The sequence below is a fragment of the Phycodurus eques genome, chromosome 9 (assembly GCF_024500275.1).
Source record: "Phycodurus eques isolate BA_2022a chromosome 9, UOR_Pequ_1.1, whole genome shotgun sequence".
In the NCBI taxonomy this organism is placed as follows: Eukaryota; Metazoa; Chordata; class Actinopteri; order Syngnathiformes; family Syngnathidae; genus Phycodurus; species Phycodurus eques.
The window spans coordinates 1,502,180-1,529,449 of record NC_084533.1 but is presented as its reverse complement, the minus strand read 5'-3'; the positions used below and the strand labels follow the sequence as shown (position 1 = coordinate 1,529,449).

Genomic DNA, 27,270 nt, shown 5'->3' with positions numbered 1-27,270 from the left:
AGCAGTCTGTGTTGTGTGTTTGTGCACACACTGTTAGTATTCCTGTGACTAACATCCTCCCTCTTATTATTCAGCCACATGCAGATTAAATCATAATTCGAGTCAATGACTCACATCTGGAGTCTTTCATGATTCTACTGGGACAGTCCTTTGGCCTCACGACATATACACACACTTACACACGTGCAAGCACACGTATTTCTTGCCCCCCAGAAAAAAAAAAAAAAGCATGTATGTTAAGCAGAGGAGTTATATTGTTCCTTCCTTGACATTCACATCTTCTCCAGTCACTAAAGCATCTCTTGATTTTGAATTTAATGTTGTTGCATTTTTATACTCCTAAACACCTTTAAAACTCGTAAACATATAGGACTGTCCAGTAGTACAGTACACTATGTACATTTTATTCCATAGGTGAACTGCGATATAACGAAGGGAACACTGTATGTGACAAAAATGACATTTGAACATTTATATCCACGGTAGCTTCCCTTCACCTCCTTTGTTAATTGTTGTATTATTGACTGTGTTGAGTGTGTAAACAGAAGGAAATACTTAATAAAAACACTGAAAGTGTCAACCAAAACGGAACATTATTATTTTCTGTGTCAAGGCCGTTTTTTTTTTTTTTTTTTTTTTTTTAAATTGCTGTGTTATTGGATTTCATTGGCTTTAGCAGGTGTGTGTGAAGGCTGACTGAGTGGGAGAATGAGTCATTGCGGCTGCTGTGAGATGGTGTGACTCACTTCTTTTTTCATCATATGTCTCCGTGGACCTCCGAACCTTGTGCGAGCGTTTAGTTTCAATGAAACAAGAAGTCTCTTCTCATTCATTTTCAGGCTTGTCTTACGAAGCATGAACTGACTCCTATCATAATGAATGAATTGCAATCAGTAAACATGAGTAATTTTCAAACATTTGGAAAGCCTAACGAGAAAATAAAAATGGTGACGGCAGAAAGTGTGAACATCTGTGTGAAGTGTGAAGGCCCCTTTTGAATGTGTCCTACAGATGTGTCCTCCTTTGTCATTGTCACAATAAGTCACAATCACATGGTCCATCAGGACCATGCTGTATCTTGTCTTTATCCAAAGGAAAAAGACAGATTTACCTCAATGTTTTATGTTCATTTGGTCAAGTGTGAACACTATCATTCAAACTTTGGTGTGCACCTATCAAGTTAAATTAGCGGGTCCCGGTCCATCTCTCTCAAGCTCGTCACTGTCAGAAAGTGTGTCGTGCGGATGCTTTTCAAAGGGCTTTTAGAAATATATTTTCAAATCTTTTTTGGGACGTCTCAGCTGGTTAAAAATACCACGGTATCAAATAATGAACATTGTAACCCACTAGACAGACATTTTCACAGAGAGTCAGACAAGCTCTTTGTCTCTCCGAAACCCGGCCAGTGCCCCGATAGCTAGCGCTTGCCGGTCCCAAGCCCTGATGAAAAAAACGGGTGGTTTGCGTCAGCAAGGGCATCCGGTGGAAAAACTGCATCGTGAGAGTGATTCGCTATGGCTCTCTCATGCTTGTTTGGGTTTTCTGGAGGGCACTCTGGTTTCCTCCAACACTGAAAAATCATGCATGTTAGGCTAATTGAGGTGAAGTTAATTAAGACTCTTAGAGTCTGATTTACTAAGATCCTCAAACTTGTAATCAGTCACTCGGCCTATTTAAAGGGTGATTAGTCATCCCTGTGCTCTTTGGTGACATGGTGTGTATCACACTAAATACAGAGCAGAGGAAGTGAAGGACAGAATAGTCTCTGAAGATTAGAAAGAAAATTATCAGACCATCTCCCAGCAGCTTGATGTTCATGTGACTAGAGTCGCACATATTATTCAGAAATTTAAGATACATGGGCCTGTAGCCAACCTCCCCGGACATGGCGGCAGGAGGAAAACTGATGACAAATTGAAGAGACTGATAATACAAACGGTAACAAAAGAGCCCAGAACAAGCGCCAAAGAAATTAAAGGTGCACTCCAAGGTCAAGGTACATCAGTGTCAGATCCCACCATCCCTCGTTGTTAGAGCCAAAGTGGACTTCATGGGAGACGGCCAAGGAGGACGGACACCACTGTTGAAAAGAAATCGTAAAAAAAAGTGAGACTGGAATTTGCCAAACTGCAAGTTGACAAGTCACAAAGCTTCTGGGAGAATGTCCTATGGACAGACGAGACAAGACTGGAACTTTTTGGCAAGGCACATCAGCTCTATGTTCATAGATGCAAAAATAAAGCATACCAAGAAAAGAACACCGTCCCTACTGTAAACCATGGAGGAGGCTCTGTTATGTTTTGGGGCTGCTACGCTGCACCTGGCACAGGGTGTCTTGAATCTGTGCAGAGTTCAATAAAAATTCAAGACTATCAGGGTATTCAGTGAGAAATTGTAGTGATTGCCTCAAAAAGTTGTGCAACAAAATATTAAGTTAAGGGTACCATCATTTCTGTCCAGGCCTGTTTTGAGTTTGTTGTATAAAATAATTCTGATAGACCACAATTCAAAAGCGGTCTGATTTTCATTGGTTAATTTAAATATATATTTTTTACTTCATTATTACTTTCATCCAATTCAAGTTACTTCTGTGACCACTGTGAATGTTTCTTTCAATAACAGAGGGGTACCAACAATTTTATCCATGTGTGTATGTATACCCTCTGAAGATCACCTGGGCCCAGTGTGTGGCATAACTTGGCCAGTTTAGGTACAATGCCACTGAGTAGGGAGGGAATCAAACCAGATGAGAAAAGTTCAACTTTAGTTGCCAGGTAAAATAACGAGAAATTAGAATTTGGTCACACGTCATAGAAATTGACATGATCAAAAGTACAACTTTAAAAACAAAGTACAGAAAAAGACTTAAAAGAACATACAAAGCAAATAAAAGCTAAAAACAAAAAACCATAAAAATAAAAGTGCTTTAAAAGAGCTCAATCATAAGCATGAAGGGGGAAAAAAACCTTTAACATGGATTTAACAACATTCACACTTGGAGCTGACTTCACTTCTATTGGCAGTTTATTTAATTTGTGTGAAGCATAAAAGCTAGATTATTTTCACCATATTTAGCTTAAACTCTGGGCTTCTCTATCTGACCTGAGTCTGCAAATCTCAGAGCCCTATCGACCAATGTTTTTAGAGACCAAAATCAAATTGCTTATCAATGAGGTGGAAATGAGGAATGGAATATTGGTTGGCGGCCTTGGCAGTGTACTAAAAAAAAAAAAAAAACACGACAGGGAGTACAGAAAGACAAATGTTTTAAGAAGTGGTAGGATTAAAAGTTGATAGAAGAAGAATTGAGAGCCATTGAGACAGTATTGCTGCTACTCGTGCGTGAGGCAGGAGCACACTCGGACTCACACGAAGGAACACGCAGATATCGTCCATCATCGGGAACGCAAATGTTGCTCGCGTAATGTCGTAGATGGAGGGAGACATCGACATGGCTGACAGTAATATACACAAACCCGGAAAAGCGCTGTTCAAAATACAATGCGTGAAAAATACAATTAAAAAAGTGGTCCAACGTGTCCTTTGTTTCTTCCTCTAGTTGGGAGCGGTAGCTGGCAAGAAGGTACTCGGTGATTAGCGCTCAGACACCCCCGCCACTCCTCCACTGCAGCAGTGCGCAGTGTCGGTGAACGCAGGGTTCTGACTGAGGCGTCACCGTCACTGCAATCGATGCCAAGCAGTGGGTGATTTGTGATGGTGGGCTCGCGGAAATTGTTACAAGTTGCGGCCGTAGGACTCTTAGGCTGGCTCGCGAGTTCCTCCGTAGCCGACGTCACCAGCAGTTCGGGTGACTTGGACAGGTCACATTATTCTTTGTAAATGTTATCCACAATGAATATAGTAAGTCTTCCAGTGAATACGATCCACCCAGTCACCGTCCATTCCCCCCCCCACCCCCGAGTCCCTTTTAAACCAGCCGCATTTGGGAAGCCAACATGGACATTCAGTGGCCTGTATCATTTTGGTTGGCTCCCCCCAAAAAATCCCTGCAGTCCATTGGGCGACATTGTGGGACCATTTATCCACATTTTGTGCTGCTAACTCTGGAAAAGTTTGCTTGTCCCAATAGTATGAAAGCTATTGAGGCTCAAATCAACGCCTCCCGCGTTAAAAATGGAATCCAGTGAGATATCATTTTTTAAGAACTGTACCTGTCATCAGATTGGGTTTTTTTCTGTAACTGTACCAGATTATAGTTAATTTTCTGTGTACTGATTACATATGCTAACGCTGTTACATGCATGCAGTTGCTCAAGCCTGTACACTGACAATCACAATATAATACGCACCCCCAAAGTTGACCTCAAAATTCTGGAAAACCCTTCTACCTATGTATAATGTATTTTTACAATGCTTGATTTTGCTTCTACCCATATGATCAAAACATGAAGTATTATCTGTATTTTGTTAGTTTTTTTCCCGAAGAATTATTCTGAAGGTAAGCGCTTTATTTGAACACGTAATCCTTTTTTTTTAAATTATTTTGAAATTCACAACATTTGGGACGTCATATAAATGTAAATGTGAGTCAAGGCATATATATATATATATATATATATATATATATATATATATATATATATATATATATATATATATATATATTCGCCCATCCATTTTCTTCTGCTTATCCGAGGTCGGGTCATGGGGGCAGTAGCTTTAGCAGGGACGCCCAGACTTCCCTCTCCCCATCCACTTTCTCCAGCTCTTCCGAGGGGGTCCCCATGCGTTCCCAGCCCAGCCGAGAGACGTAGTCTCTCCAGCGTGTCCTGGGTCGTCCCTGGGGTCTCCTCCGGGTGGGTCGTGCCCGGAACACCTCACCAGGGAGGCGTCCAGGAGGCATCCTAAAAAGATGCCCGAGCCACCTCATCTGGCTCCTCTCAATGTGGAGGAGCAGCGGCTCTACTCTGAACCACTCCCGGATGACCTCCTTTCGCTAAGGGAGAGCCCGGACACCCTGAAGTGGAAACTCATTTTGGCCGCTTGTATCCGGGATCTTGTTCTTTCGGTCACAACCCACTGCTCGTGACCATAGGTGAGGGTAGGAACGTAGATCGACTGGTAAATCGAGAGCTTCACCTTTTTGCTTTGCTCCTTCTTCACCGCAAAGGACCGATACAAAGTCCGCATCACTGCAGACGCTGCACCGATCCGCCTGTCAATCTCCCATTCCATTCTTCCCTCCTCCACTTGGGGCAGGATCTCATCCCGACCCAGAGAGGGTCCGACTGAGGACCATGGTCTCAGATTTGGAGGTTCTGATTCTCATCCCAATCACTTTACACTCAGCTGCGAACCGCTCCAATGAGAGTTGGAGATCACGACTTGATGAAGCCAACAGAGCCATATCGTCTGCAAAAAGCAAAGATGCAATACTCAGGCCACCAAACCGGACCCCCTCTACGCCTCGGCTGCGCCTAGAAATTCTGTCCATAAAAGTTATGAACAGAATCGGTGACAAAGGCCAGCCTTGGCAAAGTCCAACCCTCACCAGAAATTAGTCCGACTTACTTACGGCAATGCGGACCAAACTCTGACTCCGGTCGTACAGGGACCGAACAGCCCGTATCAGGGGGTTCGGTACCCCATACTCCCGAAGCACCGCCCACAGGACTCCCCGAGGGACACGGTCGAACGCCCTCTCCAAGTCCCCAAAACACATGGAGACTGGTTGGGCGAGCTCCCATGCACCCTCAAGGACCCTGCCGAGGGTGTAGAGCTGGTCCACTGTTTCATGGCCTGCTCCTCCTGAATCTAAGCTTCGACTTCCCGAAGGATCCTCCTCTCCAGCATATCTGAATAGACCTTATCAGGGAGGCTGTGGCGTGTGATCCCCCTATAGTTGGAACACAACCTCCGGTCCCCCCGGGGCCTTGCCACCAAGGAGCTTTTTAACCACCTCTGTGACCTCAGCCCCAGAGATAGGAGAGCCCGCCTCAGAGAACCCACACTCTGCTTCCTGATGGGAAGGCGTGTTGGTGGAATTGAGGAGGTCTTCGAAGTATTCTCCCCACCGACTCTCAACGTCCCGAGTCGAGGTCAGCAGCGCCCCATCCCCGCTATACACAGTGTTGATGGTGCACTGCTTCCCCCTCCTGAGAGGCCGGATGGTGCATTTGAATCTTTTATTTCTTTGTTTTACGCAATTTGTTTTGTATGATTATTGTTATGGTTATTTTAGCTCGTTTACGTTTTATGCAGTAGTCTTTACGATTAATTTTTTGAATTATTATTATTCTTAGTTTTTATGTTCCAGTGTTTCCGGGGGGGGGCATCAGCTCTGGCTTATGATAGTCTGCGAGCTCTCTGTTAACACATAATGCAAAACACCATAGAAGGGCGAACAAAACTGTCATTGTTTTGGCAACGGATATTTGAATACAAATTATGTATCTATTAATATGCCCCCTGGTGGCCAAGGCATGCACACTCCGGGGTACAATCCAGGCCGCAGGATGAATTTGAAAGTAAAAAAAAAAACAAAAAAACAAATTTTGGTAGGGGGACAAAGGAAGAAAATGGAATGGGAGTAAAGTCATTTATCTTCACAAATCGATTTAATTTTAAAGAGCACTTCTGCACTTCTGCTGGAGAGTGCTATTTTACTTGTTAAAAGAACACGTTCCAAATGTATTTTGGGGGCATTTTGCGGGGGCTGGAACGGGTGGAAGCCATTTCCATTCCATTTTTCACATGCAGTTTGTGAGCTTCATGAATTTTATTTGATGGCAGTTGATGAATGAATGATGATGGGAACTGTCTCGAACCTCATTAAGATCACAACAGTTTGCAGTAATAATACACAATATCACCATTTCATTAACGTGACGAATAGTGTTGGGAACAGCGGGACTCATTAAGCCACTACTGAGAAACAATAAAGTTCGGGTGAATTAGATCAACCTTGTTAAAAATTAGCGTTACGCTTCACCTGAAGAATTTCAATTTTTGGATATGATGAACTCTTTTAACAGCCAGCGGGGTTTACGATTGTCAGGAAGTCATCTTCTGTAAGCTGTTTAGATCAAATAAATGTTTGAGGATGGGTGGTGGGGTTTTGGAGAAGAAGGAAATTGTTATCGAGTCTCAAGGATTTTGGTCAGGTTAATAAAAAATACAAATAATAAATAAAAAGGCAACAGTAGTATAGTGAGATGGCGGCTTTAAAGTAAATGTTTCCCCTGTGACGAAGACAAGATCTCAAAATGTGCGTATGCGTATATACCTAATTCTTACCGTGTGTCAATAAAAAAAAAAGATATAATATTGATTATAGCTTAAAAGTTTTTTTTTTTAAAAACACACACACACACAATTCACCATCTCAAGAAATCAGACTATTACATAAGAAACAATAAATCCGCTTTTCGATATCGAAATTAGCTAGCAATGGGCCTCAATATAGAAATGTGACTTTTTAAATTGAATTATTTATACAAATGAACTTTTCTATGATATTGTAATCTATTGAGTTGCAGTTGTCCATATTCCATGTAATTCTTCATGCAATTACCGCTACCAAAATAATGATAGCAGATTGCTGTTTTTTGGCTGGAAAAAAAAGAGACAGCAGGTTAATAATGTACATCATAGACCTGTCGCATCATGACAAAAAAAAAATTTTGGACTGCAGGAATTTTATGTATTTTTTGCAGTTATTTGAAAAAAATGTCCAACATGTTAGACTTATGCTTATCCTTTGTTTCCTTCACCCCCCCCCCCCCCCACACACACACACTTCCATCTCTCGTTTTATCTTATTTCTCCGTCGGTGGTTGCCAGGGTAACTGACAAGAATTAATATGACCATTTGATTCAGGGCTTTTTTTTATTGCTATTTGCCTCTGTCAGCCTTTATAAGCTTGTGTTCAAACCTTGCATATTATGAACTGCTGTGTGTGTGCGCGCGGTCATTTTGATTTTACACCTCTTTCAAAACAGCCGACCCAGAGTTTGGACATTGTTGTCCTCGAAGCAATGTCCCATCTTCTTGCGACGCAAATGAACTGCCGATTCTGGAACTGAAGAAGCCACCCCCCGCCAATGCTGCGCCATGTGCCTGAGCAGCAGCTGGAATCCTTCGGAGGAACTAAGCCCAGCCACTGGTTCAGGTACGTCGACGACACGGGGGTAACGGTCGTTTTTCAGCATGAATCCCACAACAATCACAATCACTTTATTGGCTATAATATTTCGAATGCGATTAACAGAGGGGTGAGGGTCAAAGGGGAGGCCCCAGCTGTTTTATGTTGGCTTAGCGCAGGCTCGCTGACCCAGACAATCATTTAAAAAAAAAAGGATCGACTAAAAGGCATAAACACCAATCTACTGCGGTAGGATCCATCACAGATGCATAGATGAGAGCCCCCCCCCCATCGGCATCCCCAGTCCCCAGCAAATACACACACGAACCTGACTTCATTATATGTGCTCTGCGATCACAATGTCAACGGCTGCAACCATGGTAACAAAACGAGCATGAGCCCGTTGGGATTCGCAGCCACTTCACACCAACGCATCATTAATGTCATTTAACTCTCGCCTTGGTGACACTGCCTGCCGCCCCCCAGCACCACCCCCACCCCCTCTATCCTATACTCCATAAACCCGAGTTGGCGTCTTTCACGCTCGAGCTCTATGAAGCCTTTGCTGATGAGTCACTGGATGTGGTAACTAGCCGCTTTACGCGGTGTCTGGCTCGCTCATTAAAACGCAGCTGCAACATTGCCCTTCGGGAGTCTCCGCAGGGGTCAAACGGTGACATTTGCACATTTGTCGTTCTTTGTACATGAATGATTGGGTGAAATGCTTCCATTGCAGTGCAACATAATTATAACAATATAATAATGAAATAAGCACCAGGAACGGGAGCATGGTTCTCCAACTGAAACTGGTTCTAGTACAAAGTACACAATGGAAAGCACTTTCCATAGTACACAGAATATACTGAATATGCAATCAATCGGACTTCAAATGCACAACATTTCTTGAACGAGAAGTATCTACCCCATGTGGGAAATAGAGCAAAAAAATATATATTTTTGGAGTATTTAACTCAATAATTAAATATGGAAAAAAAAAAAGTGTCCTTGACAGATGAAAGGCATACAATGTTGAGCAACGTGAGAGGTCACAGTTCAGTCACAAGAAGGCAATGACTAAACCTACAGTGCCATCTGCTGGAGAGTTGCAATGCTGGACCATCACAAGTATATATTTTGTTTATCATAATCAAGTCAGTGTAAAGTACTACTTCATTTGTTAAAAAATGTAATCATTCTATTTTTGATAAAGATATATACATAAAGTTTTCCTGATCGTAGTTATTATTGACATAGCTCACACACGGTGCAAATATGCAAGATGTGATTGAGGGGGAGAAGGGTTTTATTAAGCTCATGAGTGAATGCACTATATATATATATATATATATATATATATATATATATATATAGTGTAAAATACGAGGTGTGTGCTCAACTTTTAAAATAAAAGTAGCAATTGCCATGATTGGGTAGAAAAGGAGCTTCCCTGAATTGCTCAGTCATTGATAAGCAAAGATGGGGCGAGGTTCACCTCTTTGTGAACAAGTGCGTGAGAAAATAGTCCAACAGTTTAAGGACAATGTTCCTCAACGTACAATTGCTGTGTTAGTGCCAGTGGCATGAGTAACTTGCACATCTGTGAAGGCACCATGAATGCTGAAAGGTACATACAGGTTTTGGAGAAACATATGCTGCCATCCAAGCAACGTCTTTTTCATGGATGCCCCTGCTTATTTCAGCAAGACAATGCCAAACCACATTCTGCACGTGTTACATCAGCGTGGCTTCGTAGTAAAAGAGTGTGGGTACTAGACTGGCCTGCCTGCAGTCCAGACCTGTCTCCCATTGAAAATGTGTGGCGCATTATGAAGCGTAAAATACGGCAACGGAGACCCAGAACTGTTGAACGGCTGAAGCTGTACATCAAACAATAATGGGAAAGAATTCCACCGACAACAACAATTAGTGTCGTCAGTTCCCAAACGTTTATTGAATGTTGTTCAAAGCAAAGGTGATGCAACACAGCGGTAAACATGACCCCGTCCGTCCCAGCTGTGTTGGAACGTGTTGCAGCCATAAAATTCTAAGTTCATGTTTATTTGCATTAAAAAAGCGTTTATCAGTTTGAACATTAAATATCTTGTCTTTGTCGTGTATTCAATTAAATATAGGTTGAACAGGATTTGCAAATCATTGTATTCTGATTTTATTTGTTTAACACAAAGTCCCAACTTCATTGGAATTGGGGTTGAAGTTACATCTTTTCTTTTGAAACAACCCCTAATGTTTTACAGCGTGCAGTCAGTGGCTAAGGTCCTTAAAAACGGGTAGCGAGCCATGCGGTGCCTGTTGTATTCCGGCCGTCCATTTTCTGAGCCGCTTCTCCTTACTAAGGTTGCGAATGGCTCGCAACCATTCGCACTCACAGTCACACCTACGGGCAATTTAGAGTCTTCAATAAACCGACCGTTTTTGGGATGTGGGAGGAAACCGGAGTGCCCGGAGAAAACCCACGCAGGCACGGGGAGAACATGCAAACTCCACACAGGCGGAAGAAGCAAAGAAAGATTATTGTGTTTTTATATAAAACTTTTATACTGTATGCGCTATACGTGAACCCTAATAATACTTCTTTAAAATGTGAATTTCATGTATAGTTTACACATTAATTTTTACGTGAATGTGTTGTTGTTTAAACTACAGTTCATACACAAATATAAAAAAAATAAAAATAAATGTGCAATTGGCATGAAGTTTTGCCAGGTGATTAGCATTCCTGACAAGTTTCATCGTGCATGACTCGTGCTGATCAGGTAAGCATTTTGCAATTCAGCATTGTTGAGCCATGATTTCAAATACAAATTCTCCAATGCTTTTTGTGTAATATATCCCCACACACACACATACATACATACATATATATATACATACATACGCACGTACATATACATACAGTATATACGCTGGTCGGCCCCTGTACGAACGGTGTCAGAATTTTGTCCGCAATGCCGGCAGTAAGACGGATTTGTTTCCAGTGAGGGTTGGACCAATTCTGTTCATAACTTTTACGAACAGAATTTATAGGCGCAGCAAGGCGCAGAGAGGGGTCCGGTTTGGCGGCCTCGGTATTGCATCTGCCATGCTCTCCGACACTCACTGGAGCAGTTCGCCCCTGTGTGAAGCAGTTGGGATGAAAATCAGCACCTCCAAATCTGAGACCATGGTCCTCAGTCGGAAAAGGGTGGAGTGCCCTCTCCGGGTCGGGGATGAGACCCTGCCCCAAGTGGAGGAGTTCAAGTATCGCAGATCGGTGCAGCCTCTGCAGCGATGCAGACTTTGAATCGCTCCGTTGTGGTCAAGAAGGAGCTAAGCCGAAAAGGTGAAGCTCTCAATTTCCCGGTCCATCTAAGTTCCTACCCTCACCTATGGCTGTGGCTCGTGACCTAAAGAACAAGATCCGGGATACAAGCGGCCGAACTGAATTTCCTCCGCAGGGTGTCCGGGCTCTCCCTTAGAGATAGGGTGAGAAGCTCTGTTATCCGGGAGGGGCTCAGAGTGGAGCCGCTGCTCTTCCGCATTGAGAAGAAGCAGATGAGGTTGCTCAGGCATCTGTTTGGGATGCCTCCTGGACACCTGATGAGTTGTTCCGGAGACGTAGCACCGGGAGGAGACCCGGGGGTCGACCCAGGACACGCTGGAGAGATTACGACTCTCAGCTTGTAGGGCGGCAGTCGTCCTGTCCCTGCAGCTGAAAATCACCCCCATAGCACGATGCTGTCACCGCCATGCTTCACTGTTGGGACAGTGTTGGACAGGTGATGAGCAGTGCCTGCTTTTCTCCAGACATACCGCTTAGAATGAAGGCCAAAAAGTTCTATCTTGGTCTCATCGGACCAGAGAATCTTATTTCTCACCATCTTGTTGTCCTTCAGGTGTTTTTTAGCAAACTCCACGCGGGCTTTCATGTGTCTTGCACCGAAGAGAGGCTTCCGCCGGGCCACTCTGCCATAAAGCCCCGACTGGTGGAGGGCTGCAGGGATGGTTGACTTTCTAGAACTTTCTCTCATCTCCAGTCTGCATCTCTGGAGCTCAGCCACAGTGATCATTGGGTTCTTCTTGACCTCTCTCACCAAGGCTCTTCTCCCCCGTTTGCTCAGTTTGGCCGGACGGCCAGCTCTAGGAAAGGTTCTGGTCGTCCCAAATGTCTTCCATTTAAGGATTATGGGGGTCACTGTGCTCTTAGGAACCTTAAGTGCAGCGGAATTTTTTTGTAACCTTGGCCAGATCTGTGCCTTGCCACAATTCCATCTCTGAGCTCTTCAGGCAGTTCCTTTGACTTCATGATCCTCATTTGCTCTGACATGCACTGTGAGCTAAAAGGTCTTGCATAGACAGGTGCGTGGCTTTTCTTATCAAGTCCCATCGGTATAATCAAACACAGATGGACTCCAATGAAGGTGGAGAACCATCTCAAGGATGAACAGAAGAAATGGACAGCACCCGAGTTAAATATATGAGTGGGTCTGAAAACTTGTGGCTGTGTGATATTTCAGTTTTTCTGTTTTAATAAATCTGCAAAAAATTCAACAATTCCGTTTTGTTTTTTTTTCTGTCAATATGGGGTGCTGTGTGTACATTAATAAGGAAAAAAAAATTTAACTTCAATGATTTTTGCAAATGGCTGCAATATAACAAAGTGAACAATTTAAGGGGGTCTGAATACTTTCTGTACCCATTGTATATATATATATATATATATATATATATATATATATATATACACACTGTATACAGACACACATGCATACATACACTGTATATAGGCCTATATCAGCATTTTTTTGGAAGGGTTATGTATACGTAAATGCTCAGTATTTAACATAATATTGGGTATACTTTTCGTACCGTAACACGTATAATATCCGAATTCTTTATCTGAAACTCTAATTCTAATATCTGAAAAGGAGAATATCTTGAGTTAGAAGGCCACGAACCACGTGTCTCATTCTGTCAGGATTCCAATAATTGCCATTATATTGGTGATTGAAAAGTAACTCCCTATTTTTAAGTACTTGTAATATGAAAAATATTACAACATATGAATAAATAAGTATTTTCAAATCGGGATTTACTTTTAAATCACCCTGTCTATTCTCACAATTTAAGAAGTGGTTGCTGGTGAATTGAAATAACCATAGAAGCAGACACCAACGCGGTCTCCCGATTATGCTCAAATCATTTGTCGAGATTGTTGTGCTTCTCTGACAACGTATGGAAATAAAGGTTATTCTGTGTCATATAAAATAGGGGGAAGAAAATGAGGTGAAGAGTTGTTTGGGCGAGCAGGCAACAAGGCGCTGGCACGAAAGACGGGAAGGAAGTTGAAACACGAGAAACAGCAACTGAAACTGAAACGGCAGTTAAGTTTCTGCTCAAACCGGAGGAGACGTGCGAGTGAATCTGTGAAAAACGGGACCATCGGCATCACTTCGAACAATTCTGTGGCCGTCCAGCAAAACTTCATTCTGTCTTGCGCGGTCCAACCACGTACAAACTTGTAAACCTTCGCAAAGTAAATGTGTACTGTATCTTTGCCTACAATGGCGCACAGTCCTGGGCCTGTCCAACAGTGGCAGTAGTCGTAAGAAGGAATTGTTTTTTTTTTTTTTTTTTGGTAACAGACATAGAAGTCATTTCTCTTGGAAGCCACATAAAACTGGACTCTGACCTTTACGAGTGTAAAAGATCATAGCTATCTGCATCAGTTCGACGTCGTAAAAAGGAGGTACCTGGGAAAAAAATACAAAAGAGTCTTTATTCGGATTTACAAAGTCATTATCATACCCCCAGAACTTGGCACACACAAGCCCGATTGTTCTTTCCTCTACTCAAGTAACAATTGCCCTTTACGGGTGAGACAAACGCATAACTTAAATGCAATGGTTTTTCCATTTGTGTATTCATAGAGTACATTACATTGTACATTATGCAGGTTCTTTATAATTACTTGACAGCAGACGACCCAAGTTCACCGTTGGGCGTCTTGCCTCACGAGTGGTTCGGCGTTGACGTCGTACTGGCGACGTCAACGCTAGTATTGCGTTGTCGCTAAAGGTCGACTGATGAACTCACTTGCCAACTGCACCCCGATAAAACAAACGCAACAGCGTTCGCGCAGATCCTGACATATCTAACACAACGCACGACCCTTAACAATGCAAACTGCACACTCAAAACTTCTTAGCAATTCCACACAGGACGTTAAAAACACGTTAAGTGCTCTTGCATTACAATGCACTCGTTTCACCTCGGTGTACCTATTATATTGGCAAGAGAGTTTATACCAGCAGCCCTTTAGCACATTTACTGCATGCACATGATACAACAAACACAGGAAGGCAATATCTGGAGGATGAAAATTGCTGACATATTTAACAGACTTCCAAAAAATTAAAATAAAAAGCACATTTGCTAAGTGTGTCCCACCTCTGCAATCTCAAAACCATTTTGAATTTCATTGTAAAAATACATTACATTGAAGAATCATGACAATTACTGTCTGTGCTGCCAGTGTAAATTGTTTTTGTTTTTACTTTGGTTTAAGAAATAACGGAATCCCAATTGACTTTATGCTATCTGACACAAATGCCTGGCTGCAAATTTAGTCAATTGATGAGAACGTAAAACTTTTGGTGAGCATGTTTCGTCATCTGTTCCATATACAGTTGAGACCAAGAAGTATTTTGACGAGTGAATCTTAAAATCTTAAATAATGCGCGCTAACTTCTATGATTCTTGCTCAAATTTGGACGGTGCCAACATTTCCAATTATGTAATAAATAACACTGAGCTACTGCGAGCCTGCTTTTCGTACCAAACCCGTTTTTAACAGCACATTGAAAAATCATTGAACATTGTATTATCCCGGACTTCTGATTTCAAAACTCGTTACCCACCAATTTGTTGGCACGGGGAGAACATGCAAACTCCGCTCAGGCGGGGCCGGGGATCGAACCCCGGCCCTCGGAACTGCGAGGCAAGGCGCTCTAACCAGTCGTTCACCGTGCCGCCCTGACAAAAGCATCGAGAAGGAAAACAACAGATTGCTGCAAATGCTACAAAACTGATCATCAGAAGATTCTTTGACAGCAGTCAAGCGATCTCAACCCAATTGCTTTTAGTCTTCAATCCTATTTTGTTCTTGTTTGAATGCTCTGAATAAGTAACAACGAATCATTCAAAACTCTTCTGTCAAAATACTTCTGGTTCGAACTTCAAGGAGGTGTCACCGTCTCAAGTCATTTAAATGGTCTCCACAAACCTTCACTGATTAAGGTGCCTGGGTAAAGAGTTAAAGCCCTGAGGATCCTCCATTTGAGGAGTTATTACACTAAGACCTGAGTAACCGCGCGAAGAACATCTGCAACGTTTCGTATTCCTGCAAGGCCATCTACTCTCACCTGCATTGTGTCACTGGCGACGAAAGCACAGACGGCTTGGCGCCACACACCGTATCAAAGGCACACATTAAGAATATACAGCGCGCGCGCGCGCGGAATACAAAGTGCTGGAGCGGCTTGCAAGCGAACGCGAGATATCGAAACATTGAACAACAAGACCCAGGGGTGAGCGTGTCGCTGAGTCTGTCAGTTTAGCTGTCTGTGCATTGGAGGGGATTTGCCCAGAGATAATCCGATGCCTACAGTTAATCAATCAAAGAAGACAATGTGCAAGCTATTACCTCCCCCATCTTCAAACACCGAGGGCCTGATTTACTGAGATACCAAATAAACGGGCGCCAAATTAATTGCGCGCGGCAGTTTTCACCGAGGACCCAAGCAGTCTGGAACTTGTGGCGCAAAGTGCCAGGGCGTGTTGCGTGATACAAGAGCTTTCTGCTAGGACGGTGGTGGAGATGAGGACGTTGAGGATCTCGTTAGGAGTGACCGGGTGGGATAGTTAGAAACGAGCTCATAAGAGGGACAGCCGAGGTAAATGTTTCGGAGACAAAGGCGATATTTCGCCACTGTTAAATCACGTAGGTGATACGGCATGACTCCTTCTTGTGACTGGTTCTAAGTCAGCTCTTAGAGCTTAGCTCGAAAATTGCATTGCTAAATAGCAGATGTTGATGAGGCTCTCTTTTGACTACGCCTCCCCCCTTGGCGCAATAACCCCAATCTTTGTGAGCGATAGCCGTGCCGGTTTACACACGAGGGTTTCCGTAGTTTTAGTGGCCACAGGTGTCCTTCAAAGAAATGTTTCCCAGGAACTAATGTTTTCTTCATAAAATGTCCCTCCGTGTGTTCCATCACACCGTCTTTGGAAATTAGGACCTTAGCGAACCCATTCAGTCACCAAATAAGGAGACTTTCACCAGTAAATTGTGTTCTTGAAACATCTCCCAATCAGCACGTGATACCTTGAGTAGTCTTCGGAGATATACTTCATGAGCACTGATAAACCTGTCGCTCTTTGACATTAACTTTGCCGTCCGTAATGCAATCCACGTAAACTAAAAATGGACATCGATTAAATGATCTGGGCAATTTAAAAGGGACTATTCAAATTGCGTCATCCATACTACAAAGAGAAAGTTTGGCCCAGTTTAGTGGTACTGAAAATATAAACGTTGCTCAAATTAACGTTTTAAAGGATAACCTTTTTCCTCATGAGTGATAATATACAATTTTCATCACAATTCTGTGCCTTGCATTCCAAAATGTCATCCCATAATGATACACACAACTTAGTCATACAGTGGGGACGGAACGTTTTCAGACCCCCTTCCATTTTTCACTCTTTGTTATATTGCAGCCATTTGTTAAAATCATTTAAGTTGGTTTGTTTTTCATCATTAAATGTACACACAGCACCCCATATAGACAGAAAAAAAACATACAATTGTTGATTTTTTTTCCTGATTGATTAAAAAAGAAAAACTGAAATATCACACAGCAGTATTAGTATTAAGTATTTAGACCCTTTGCTGTGACACTCATTTAACTCGGGTGCCGTCCGTTTCTTCTGATCGTCCTTGAGATGGTTCTCCACCTTCATTGGAGTCCAGCTGTGTTTGATTATACCGATTGGACTTGATCAGGAAAGCCACACCCCTGTCTATAGAAGACCTTATAGCTCACAGTGCATGTCAGAGCAAATGAGAATCATGAGGTCAAAGGAACTGCCTGAAGAGCTCAGGGACGGAATTGTGGCAAGGCACAGATCTGGCCAAGGTTGCAAAAATAGTTCTGCTGCACTTAAGGTTCCTAAGAGCACAGTGGCCTCCACGATACTTAAACGGAAGACGTTTGGGACGACCAGAACCTTTCCTAGAGCTGGCCGTCCGGCCAAACTGAGCCAACGGGGGAGAAGAGCCTTGGTGAGAGAGGTCAAGAAGAACCCAAAGATCACCGTGGCTGAGCTCCAGGCGGGAGATGGGAGAAAGTTCTAGAAAGTCAACCATCACTGCAGCCCTCTACCAGTCGGTGCTTTATGGCAGAGTGGCAGGATGGAAGCCTCTCCTCAGTGCAAGACACATGAAAGCCCGCATGGAGTTTGCTTAAAAAAATCAAAAATCAAAATCAAAATTAAAAAAAAAAAAACACCTGAAGGACTACAAGATGGTGAGAAAACCAGGCACTGCTCATCACCTGTCCAATACAGTCCCAAGAGTGAAGGTTGTGTCCTCTCTCCGCTGCTCTTCTCTCTCTACACGAACGACTGCACCTCATCGCACCCGGCTGTCAAACTCCTGAAGTTTGCAGATGACACCACTGTCACTGGCCTCATCATGTTTCCCAGGTGACGGGTCTGCATATCGGCAGGAAGCGGAGCGGCTGGAGCTGCGGTGCGGCCGACACAACCTGGAGCCGAACACGCTCAAGACTGTAGAGATGATGGTGGACTTCACGAGGCGTCCTTCGCCACAGCTGCCCCTCACGCTGTCCAGCTGCCTTGTGTCAACCGTCGAGACCTTCAAGGTCCTGAGAATTGCAGGATTGTCGGCTCCAACTACCGGAGACAAATTCCTTGTGTGTTTTGGACATACTTGGCAAATAAAGATGATTCTGATTCAAAAAAAGACCCTCAGCACAAAGCTAAAATGATGAAGGAGTGGCTTCAGAACAACTCTGTGAATGTTTTTGAATGGCCCGGCCAGAGCCCTGACTTCAACCCAATTGAGCGTCTCTGGAGAGACCTGAAAGCGGCCGCCCACCAACGTTCACCATCCAACCTGACAGAACTGGAGAGGATCTGCAAGGAGGAAGGGCAGACGATCCCCAAATCCAGGTGCGAAAAACTTGTTGCATCATTCCCAAAAAGATTTTTGGCTGTATTCGCTCAAAAGGGCGCTTCTGCTAAATACTGAGCAAAGGGTCTGAATAGTTATGGCTGTGTGATATTTCAGCTTTTCATTTTTTCATAAATCTGGAAAAGAAAATTCAACAATTTCGTTTTTTTTTTGTCAATATGGGGTGCTGTGTGTACATTAATGTGGGAAAAAAAATTTAATTAAATGATTTTAGCATGTTCTCCCTGTGCCGGCGTGGCTTTTCTCTGGGTACTGCGGGTTCCTCCCACATCCTAAAAACATGTGTGGTAAGTTAATTGAAGTTTCTAAATTGCCCGTAGGTGTAAATGTGAGTGCGAATGGTTGGCTGTTTGTTTCTATGTGCCCTGCGATTGGCTGGCGACCAGTTCAGGGTGTGCCCCGCCTCTCGCCCGAAGATAGCTGGGACAGGCTCCGGCACGCCCGCGACCCGCGTGAGGAGAAGCGGTACAGAAAATGGATGGATCGACATTTCTATACCAGCTTTGCATTTATATTATTTTTTCAAAAGTCTAAATTGTTTAACAATTTAAAGAGAAGTAAATAATTCTCTTTATAATTTTGCACTTAGATGCACTTTAAAAAGATTTTTTTTTTTTTTTTTTTTTTTTTTTAGTGGCCACTAGAAATATAGAAACCGTCTTCTGCCTTTCAAATACGCCAACTGGATTGCACGTCTATTTCGCCCGATCGGCAGACGCCATTCTGGGCGCGCCCGTGTTCGTCGAGCGAAACGTCCGCTTGCGGGTTTGCGGCCCGGTTTTGCACATGCGTACCTTGAGCAAATCAGGCCCTGAGCGATGGACAAAGCATTTTCCCGCGAGCGGCTGAGAAGTTAAGCAGACGGACAGCAGTGACGCCATGGTATTGTCCCTGAAGGCAAACTCACAACAACCTGTTCCATGCTAACCCTTGCCCCCCCCCCCCCCTCCCTCCTCTTGAACTCACGCTGCGCTGTATTTTTCGAGGTGTACAAACTTTTCATTCGTCACTCATAAAACAACGGTTGTTCATATTCGTTGTGCGGAGCGACGTAAATCGCTGTCGTTTTGTTAGTTCTTTGGCAAGCTACTGCAAATTTGGAACTTTTTTTCGCGACGGCGAATCGGTTTGAGTGCGACTGATTATAACCGCACATACGAGTCTGTCTACAATGCAAGCACAGAACGATTTCCTTGTGTGAGCGGGCCCAAAGGGACAAATTTGCATGGCATCTGGGCATTAACGATATGCTCTCATGATATTCCCTGACTTAATTTTTCCGGTGGTATTTTTTTGCGCTTTCTACAACAGGATCTCTCGGCATTCCCGCAATAGTCCGTGACAAATGTGCAGTTATAACTTAGTAGTAGCACAAAAAAAAAAAAAAAAAAAAAAGTTTAAAATACGTTTTTTGGTTGTTTCTTAATAAAAACAAATATTTTCCTTCATAAGAAGTACAAGTTAAACAGGCTTGACAATTTTTCAAGTACAGTAGTATATCTTAAAACAATAGTCAGGGGTTCACATGAATGCTTGAACAGTTTCTGCAGGAAGTAATGTTTTTCTCCCGTTCATAATGGCCATTAAATGACTTCTCAAAGTAAAATATCAGGACAGTCCTTGCGCAGCTGTGTGCTAAATTGAATTTCAATTACTGAAGGGGAATATCAGGGTCGGCAATTCAAAATGAATGCCAGAAATAAAACACTGAAATATACTTTTTGGACAAAAGACATTTCACGGAATGGCATTTAACTATACTGAGGTATAACCTTATGGCAAAAGTATGAACCGGAGGAATGAACGCAAGCTGGTCAGACTGGTTCTATGCATCGGTACTGTACTGCATACCGCCATCCAACTACCGTCCTTAAACCGCACTTGTCGGTCGTCACTTCTTCTACCGTGGTGTTAAGTGCCAGATCGTGGGGGAACTAACAAGGTTGCTGAAGCAATGGTTTGAGTCACACTGAATTCAAGTTTGAGGAGTCGTGCCCTACACCGGTTGAGACGCTAAGGAAACCAAAATGCCTGTGCGTCGTCTTAAATGTGGGCGGTGCATTTGCAGAGAACGGCAGAAGACAAGTGCAAACAGGGCACATTTGTCAATTGGCTGCAGGAAAAAAAAAAAAAAAAAAAGGGTAATGTCTGACTTAAATAAATCTAGCAACTTGTCGTCTTGAGGTTAACAGGAGGTGACATCGGAGGTTTTCATAATGACGCTGGCCCGCATCTCATGAGTGTGGCCGGGTAGGGGAGACGCGAGTGAGTTCTGGCTGCAAGGCGTTGTCCAGCTTTCGCTGCGATAGCTGATGTGGGGGTCAGGGTCTCGCATGGTGGTTATTCGGCAGTAAGGTTTGCTTCCTCTAACGAAGGTGGCCATGCCGGGGAGGCAAGAGGGGGACACCTTAAGAACTGACCTGCCACGATCCCGCCTCCAGGCTGGATTGACAACCTGTGAGCCGAGGCAAAGGACAGGACGTTATGAGGATGGTAAATTGCTTAGCAGCAAAACGACATCGACACGGTGGCCATTTCTGATTGGCAGCGTGCATGTGATGGAATTATGGTCAGCGCCGGTATTTTTGTACATTCTAATTTAGATTCTATTTCTACATGTGATTCATCTTCCAAAACAGTCAAAATGACTATTTTGTCAAGTTGGAAATGGATTCGTGCAATTTCACGTGTGCGTTACATTCATTGCAGGTACGCGTACATTGAACTTCTGTGTAAAGTAAGGCTGTTAATGTTTGATCGCAAGAGTTCCTGGGCAAGAGCATTGTGTGTGTGTGTGTGTGTGTGTAGAACAGGAGACTCACCTGCTCGGTGTCCTCAATTTCGCTGTCGGTGTCGCTGCCTGCAAAGAGAAATACCAATTGAATTTGCGCTCAGCAGACGACAAATTTAGAGCCAAGCTCCACGAAAGAAGCAAAAAAGAGCAGCAAGGACACGCGTCTATCGAGAGAGCGAGAGAGAGAGAGAAAGGGAATTGTGAAATTCGGCTCCGTGTGAAGCGTCAAGAAACCGCGTCGTCGGGGATGTCACTGGTATTTTCATTTCACACTTGGCTTGCGACGACAAGCTGAGAACACGAAACTACTGTTAGCGGTCATGGGCTGTTTCACGAGTCTAAGCGCCGTTCCCGCATGAAGATAAGATAAGAAGAATGCTACTACACAGAACCTGCTGACACAAAATGAATTATGTAACATGGGAAAATAGTGGGAAGAAAGACCGGTAGTGGTGGACAAGGGACCACGTTTTTTTTTTTTTTTTTTTTTGCCTTGTGTTGTGCGTTTCAAAAACAATCAACAAGAATCCGAGCCAACAATGAACCATATTGTCAGTTTCGTGCGTGTGATGTGGATGTCTTGTAAATATAAAAAAAAAAATAATAATAATAAAAAATAAAAAGACTGTAGCAGCCACGCTCATGACTCATTGCCAATTTGCTAACTGATTGTGGCAGTTATCCGTAACATCTGGCAACTCTTGGACTAGAATGTTGTTCACCTCTCTCACTGTGCTTCTTTTTAGGCTTTTGTGGAGCACCGCGCGCTCCGGGGTTGAACAAATTAGTTCGACGACTCGACGTTACTCCTCCGCATCGACGTTTTGAAGCTCGGAGTCGACCGATCAGGCACGCCCGCGACCCTTGCGAGGAGAAGCGGTAAAGAAGATGGGTGGGGTGGATGAGGCGGACGAAAATAGGCAAGTCTTTTGTCAGTTGTTTGACAAGATTGGCCGGAGAAGATCCTGAAAGATCCAGACTTCGAGACACGCAGTCGGTGAACAATATTGATAGCAGAATAGAAGCATGCGTTGCTCGGTTCTGGTTTGGATTTCTGAAACCTCGGTCCGTGTCACCGATCGACTTGTAAAAAAGGTGGTGGAACGTGTTGTGCCTGTGTGCCGTCTCACCGCTACATGAAGACACAGGGGAGATTTGGAACGGGTACAAGTGGGACGAGCTCACGGTCTCTTCGTTCTCAGTTTTCACTTCGATTGTCTGACACACAAATGGCAGCAGCTCACTTGCAATCACATGATCTTCGTCACCGGGAATATCTGCACAAGGACACAAAAGGCATCAGTGGAATTGTTTTTGAATCACTTACTGTCACAGCTTCATGTCCAAATTAAATAGACGAAATACACCAAACGCTACATTGTGACTCTTTTTTCGTGAAAGGGTGGAATTCCTTCCGTTCCCTTGTCCTTTAAATATCGACAATATATCCCGTGCAAGTTGTATATATTAAACAAATGTGATGTGTCTGGACTGAAGTACAACTGAACACAAGTGAATTACACCTTTGGTCGTGTGGGGCATCTCGACTGCGTCTTGCGATTCCAGTTTGATGTCCTCAACGTGCACGGCTTGAAAGACAAGCGGCGTCCTGTCAAAAGACAGCGACGCTACCTGAGAGAGAGCGAGAGAGAGAGCGAGAGAACGAGAGAGCGCAACGATAAAGACAGGCAAGTCAGTACCTCGATACCGATACTGTCATCGACCGTCTAGTGTTGATAAGAATCATATTATACAGGTAAGTCACTTCTTGCTACGGCATGTTACGCTGCATTTCTTTTTTTGCTCTGACTTGATTGCTGACGCATCATGCTACAAAGCGCTACAAGCAACTCGTCGGAAAACGCCGAACTTGGGATTCGTAAAGCGATTCGTAGAACGCTTAACTGAGACAACGCGAAACTGTCCGCCAACTCTGACAGCGGCAGTGACCTCATAACATCAGCATTGGAACAAGCATGTCGTTCACGTGTGAAATTGCAGTTTTCTTTTAGCACTTCCGCAGCAATGCTGCCGGTTGTGGTGAGCAAAAAAAAATATATATATATATAATAGATAAAAAAAAACAAAAAACAAAATCATGTATGTTGTATGCAAAAACAATACACTGCTGTCTTGACGATGCTCTGGGTTGCATGACTGGGTTTGTCTACCTCTTTATTCGCTTTGGGCCGACTCTCTTGGTCGGTCAGCTTCTTTCCTATAAACGGATAGCCAGAGGAAAACACCATTAAGATAGTCAAGGAAAAAGCCAGAAACTTTCCTTAGTACAAAGCAAACGGAATTGCAGTGGAACCTCTAAAGTCGACCGCATCATCGGTGTTAAGAGCCAATAATGGATTCGAGCGCAATTTGAGTCGAGTACGCCGCTTAAATCACACTGAAGTCGAGAATCGTCAATTTGATTGTGCGACGGCTACGATGCGATTCGATTCGATTCGATGACCAATTCTGGATGAATGCCGATGCATCTTGAGTCGATAGAGATTGTTTCGACAACCGTCTTTTTTTTCCTGCGGCCGTGCGAGGGAAAGATGTGGAAATCAGAACGGAACATTTGCCAGCAATTTGCGAAAAGCCGACAGGTTGTGTTTTAATTGCGTCGATTCAAATTACAGTATTGACAAAAACACATCAGGTCTGCCCCATTTCCGGTGATAACATTTGCACTACTTGACTCTGGAACAGATCACGGAACACCCTCGGTTCGACCTTCGAGGTTCCACTGTGCTAAGAAGCGGAGGAGACTTCCTTTTTGAAGTCGCGCCAAGTCGCCGATGACCACACGCATCGCTTACCTCGCTTCGTACCTCCCTCCGAAGACGACAGCATCTTGTAGACTCTGAAGGCATTTGTTCCTTTCTTATTGCTTTTATCCTTCACCTCCACGATATCAGGCAGGCTGTTCATCGCGCAGCGGAAATTTGCCTTCCAAGTCTTAGGATCTGGCCGGTCTTTTCCTGGCTGGTATTTGCCTAGACATAACAAAATCATGGCGCAAAGTGCCAACTGATGAGGACTATGTATTTATGTAGCACATTCACAGCCACTCCCTGAATAATTACGCACACATCTTCCCCATTTCGTTAATTTTATAGCATGTTTGACTTTTCCAGTCGTGACAAAAAAATACATCCAATGTGTTCACCCGTGTGTATGGCCCATCTCATGAAGAGAGGAGCGTCTTTCTCCAGGTCCCAGCCGTGGCGCGCGGCGTGCATCCAAGGGATCTGGAAGATTCTTTTTTCCTAGAAACAAGATGAACGTCACTTGAAGTACCGTCGGTGGATTGTGCATTTCCCCAAAGTATGTTGTAAAATAACGGTTTGCCACTTCCGTACCTTTCAATGAAGCATTTACTCAGCGCGTACTCAGAGAGGCAAAGTTCTTACCTTGTTAACCCATTTGAGGCCCGGTATCTGGCAGGAGTTGATCTGTTCCTCCAGCCATGGCCGCATCCTCATTCTATCAACGGGCATCTTGGTATCTGAACACAGATATACAGATCTGCATGTGCAGTGGGTGTATATGGAATGTCTTTTGCGAAAAAGCCCGCGTGGCAATGACAAATGCTACGGATTTGGAAAACTTTGTTTCGCTACCATAACCCTGAATCATGGTCTGCACATTTACAATGAGAAGATGGAATAGTCCACTGACGGAATGGGAGGGGGAGCAGTTGAAACCATCACTGGAGACAAAGCATGTTTGTGTGTTCTTAGCAGGGTTGCCACAGTTACCGTGACAAAGTAACTCACTTTACTGATTACTTGATTTCAAAAGTAACTAAGTTGGAAAAAAGTCCCTTTTTAGTAACTTTAGCGAGAGAACTTTTTCCCTCCCCGTGACAGGTTTAATCAGCTGTTTAACGAGCAAAACTGCGGGCGATCGACAGGGGGGAGAAGCACCGACTACGTGACGTCAGCCGTGCAAGCGCATTAATCCAGCTCACAGTCCAGACTCCAGACAAAGTTGAAAGTTCTGGACTTGCTCGTTGTTCGAATCACCAGCTACGAATTAGCACTTGGTGAGAGACATTGATGACGCAAAAGTAACTACCGCATTTCCACGACCACAGGGCGCACCGCAGTAAAAGGCGCAGTCTCAGTTACGGGGTTTATTGCTGTATTTAACACATACACAAGGCGCACCGTGTTATTGGGCGCCGACATGGTAAAACATGCGTTAGCTTAAAACATACGCTGCGCTAAAACAATGCAGCGGAATTGACGCCGGCTTTCGCGAAAGCTCGAACCTCCTTGAAAATATTCGATTTTCATTTCTTCCGCAAGCGTTATTGCCCTCAGTCGAATAGTGACTGTAGCGACGCTTCTCCCGGCTGTTCTTTGCTCATTAACCCAATGCTCGAGTTGGTCTTCCAAAGCAACGCGTTACTTTGCTAAATGCCGGTTTTTGGGATCACTGGTTCTTAAGCACGTGAATGAAGGCTAAAACAAAAGTAATTGCTTTAAATTGAAGAAAAAAACGTGGTTAATCAGTTTTGGTGAGATCTTTGGGGCTCCAGGCAATTGCCTGTATTTGGCTTCGTGAGGCAAAATACTGTCTGCCTCACTTTGTGCTTGCAGCTGCAGTTTGATGGGATCAGCAAAACTATATCCTGTATTTAACACACAAACATCAATTAAGCTATGGAAATATAGATTGAATATTAAAACAAAAAAAAAATCCTCAAAACATATTGCAGACAGGCGGGACAGTGTTAACGTGCGGCCGTCAGGCCAGATAAGCCGGTGGGGGCAAAGCGACAACAACTGAACAGGGCGAACCGGGTGAAACCCCGTCGGATAGGGGAAATAAATCTATACTCTCGTTCGTGTCTTCATCCAACACCAGGCTGTACTTCATAAGTCAGTCCAATTGCGGTTTAACCATTAACTCACGCCCACGGCGAGTAGCCAGATTGCACAATATGGGCCACTGACTGTTCGCCGACATGTTTTGGGAATGTCACCGCGACACTGCACTTCATTACCAAACAGTCAACTCCCAACTGTATCAGGCTGACGTAGAAGAGGTGTCAAGACATTCGTTGCACGTTTGTTTAAATGCGAGTGGGGGGCTAAAAAATAAAAGAAATGTTACTTAACAAAAAAAAAAACACACACACATGTAATCGACAGAGAAATGTTGGGGAAATGTTACGACATCACGAAGGTGATTGCAAATCCAGTGTACGACCAAATGCATGACCGCTTAAACGCTATCGGGGGGGGGGCGAAAAGACGAAAAAACACACGCGCGCGCACAGCAGCAGCGGCAAAAGTGAAAATAAAAGCCATTCCATGTAAACAAGGAGTACTTTCGGTGTCGAGCCAATGCGAGGCAGCCACGGCGAGATGCGGAAATGCTGTTTACCTGTTGCCTCGGGACAGCTCGGCCGAGCTCGAGTCGGGGCCCCGACTTTTAACGCGAGCCGCGGACGTTGGGCAACTTCCAGGAGAAAAAGGGAAAGTGAGAGTGAGCGTTCGGTTCTGTTTGTGGCCCCAGAGCGAAAGCAAAACGAGGGTAGCGAGGGCCCGGAGCTGGAAATCCCCCCCCCCCCTCCTCCTCCTCCTCCCCCCTGCTCGGCTATCTTTCCATTCGCAGCGCGGAAGTGGGTCTGTGAAACGATTCGGCGGCGGAAGATGAGTCACACCGAGCGATTTCCCCCCCCTCGAAATCGAGGCGCTGGCGAACCGCGAAATGTTTCGCCACACGCGCCGTCGCACGCGCATAGACGATCTTTGCGTCCCGTTTGGTTTTCACTTCCTCCTTCCTGCCTCTGCTTTCGGTCACCTCGTCGCAGGAAACGAAAGCGCACAATTCAGATCCAGTGCAGTCGAACCAAAGTTACTTCTTCAGTCCGCACACGGCCGCGAGTTAGGGTATGACTGCAGATACTTTGAGCGCTCATAACGCAAGTAAGAACCTACAGCATAATTCTCTGTTCCACACAATCGCAACTTGTTTAAATTAAAAAAAAACAAAAAAATGAATACATGACGTGGAACCGGTTAATAGCCAAATATGATTTTTTTTCTGTATTTATTAATTTAGGTTTTCTTTCATTCACACAA

The 27,270-nt window shown here is 44.0% G+C and overlaps 1 protein-coding gene across 3 annotated transcripts; it reads right to left on the bottom strand.

The window, feature by feature from the left end:
* Nucleotides 1–341: 341 nt before the first annotated feature.
* On the bottom strand, nt 342–26,783 carry irf2b (interferon regulatory factor 2b). 3 transcript variants are annotated; one of them, XM_061685405.1, is made up of 9 exons: nt 26,570–26,783; nt 24,586–24,680; nt 24,342–24,441; nt 23,992–24,168; nt 23,347–23,393; nt 22,699–22,807; nt 22,306–22,452; nt 21,204–21,241; nt 342–2,080 (listed from the first exon to the last, which is right to left on the bottom strand). In XM_061685405.1, exons 2-9 carry the CDS (start codon nt 24,670–24,672, stop codon nt 1,973–1,975), a joined length of 813 nt encoding a protein of 270 aa, XP_061541389.1. In that variant the 5' UTR covers nt 24,673–24,680; nt 26,570–26,783; the 3' UTR covers nt 342–1,972. The 3 variants fall into 3 exon arrangements, with proteins under 3 accessions (XP_061541389.1, XP_061541388.1, XP_061541387.1); XM_061685404.1 differs by lacking the exon at nt 342–2,080 and adding an exon at nt 13,862–20,836 and having other exon boundaries at nt 24,586–24,700; nt 26,570–26,782; XM_061685403.1 differs by lacking the exon at nt 342–2,080 and adding an exon at nt 13,862–20,836 and having other exon boundaries at nt 26,570–26,781.
* Between the last annotated feature and the right edge of the window lie 487 nt (nt 26,784–27,270).

What these genes read in the sequence shown, in the direction of transcription:
- irf2b (XM_061685404.1), bottom strand. Translation starts at nt 24,672, where the DNA reads ATGCCCGTTGATAGAATGAGGATGCGGCCATGGCTGGAGGAACAGATC. An exon ending in GAGATGGGCCATACACACGG is followed by an intron (nt 24,169 to 24,341) that starts GTGAACACATTG and finishes TGTTATGTCTAG; the next exon opens with GCAAATACCAGCCAGGAAAA. An exon ending in AAATTGAGGACACCGAGCAG is followed by an intron (nt 20,837 to 21,203) that starts GTGAGTCTCCTG and finishes CTCGGCTCACAG; the next exon opens with GTTGTCAATCCAGCCTGGAG.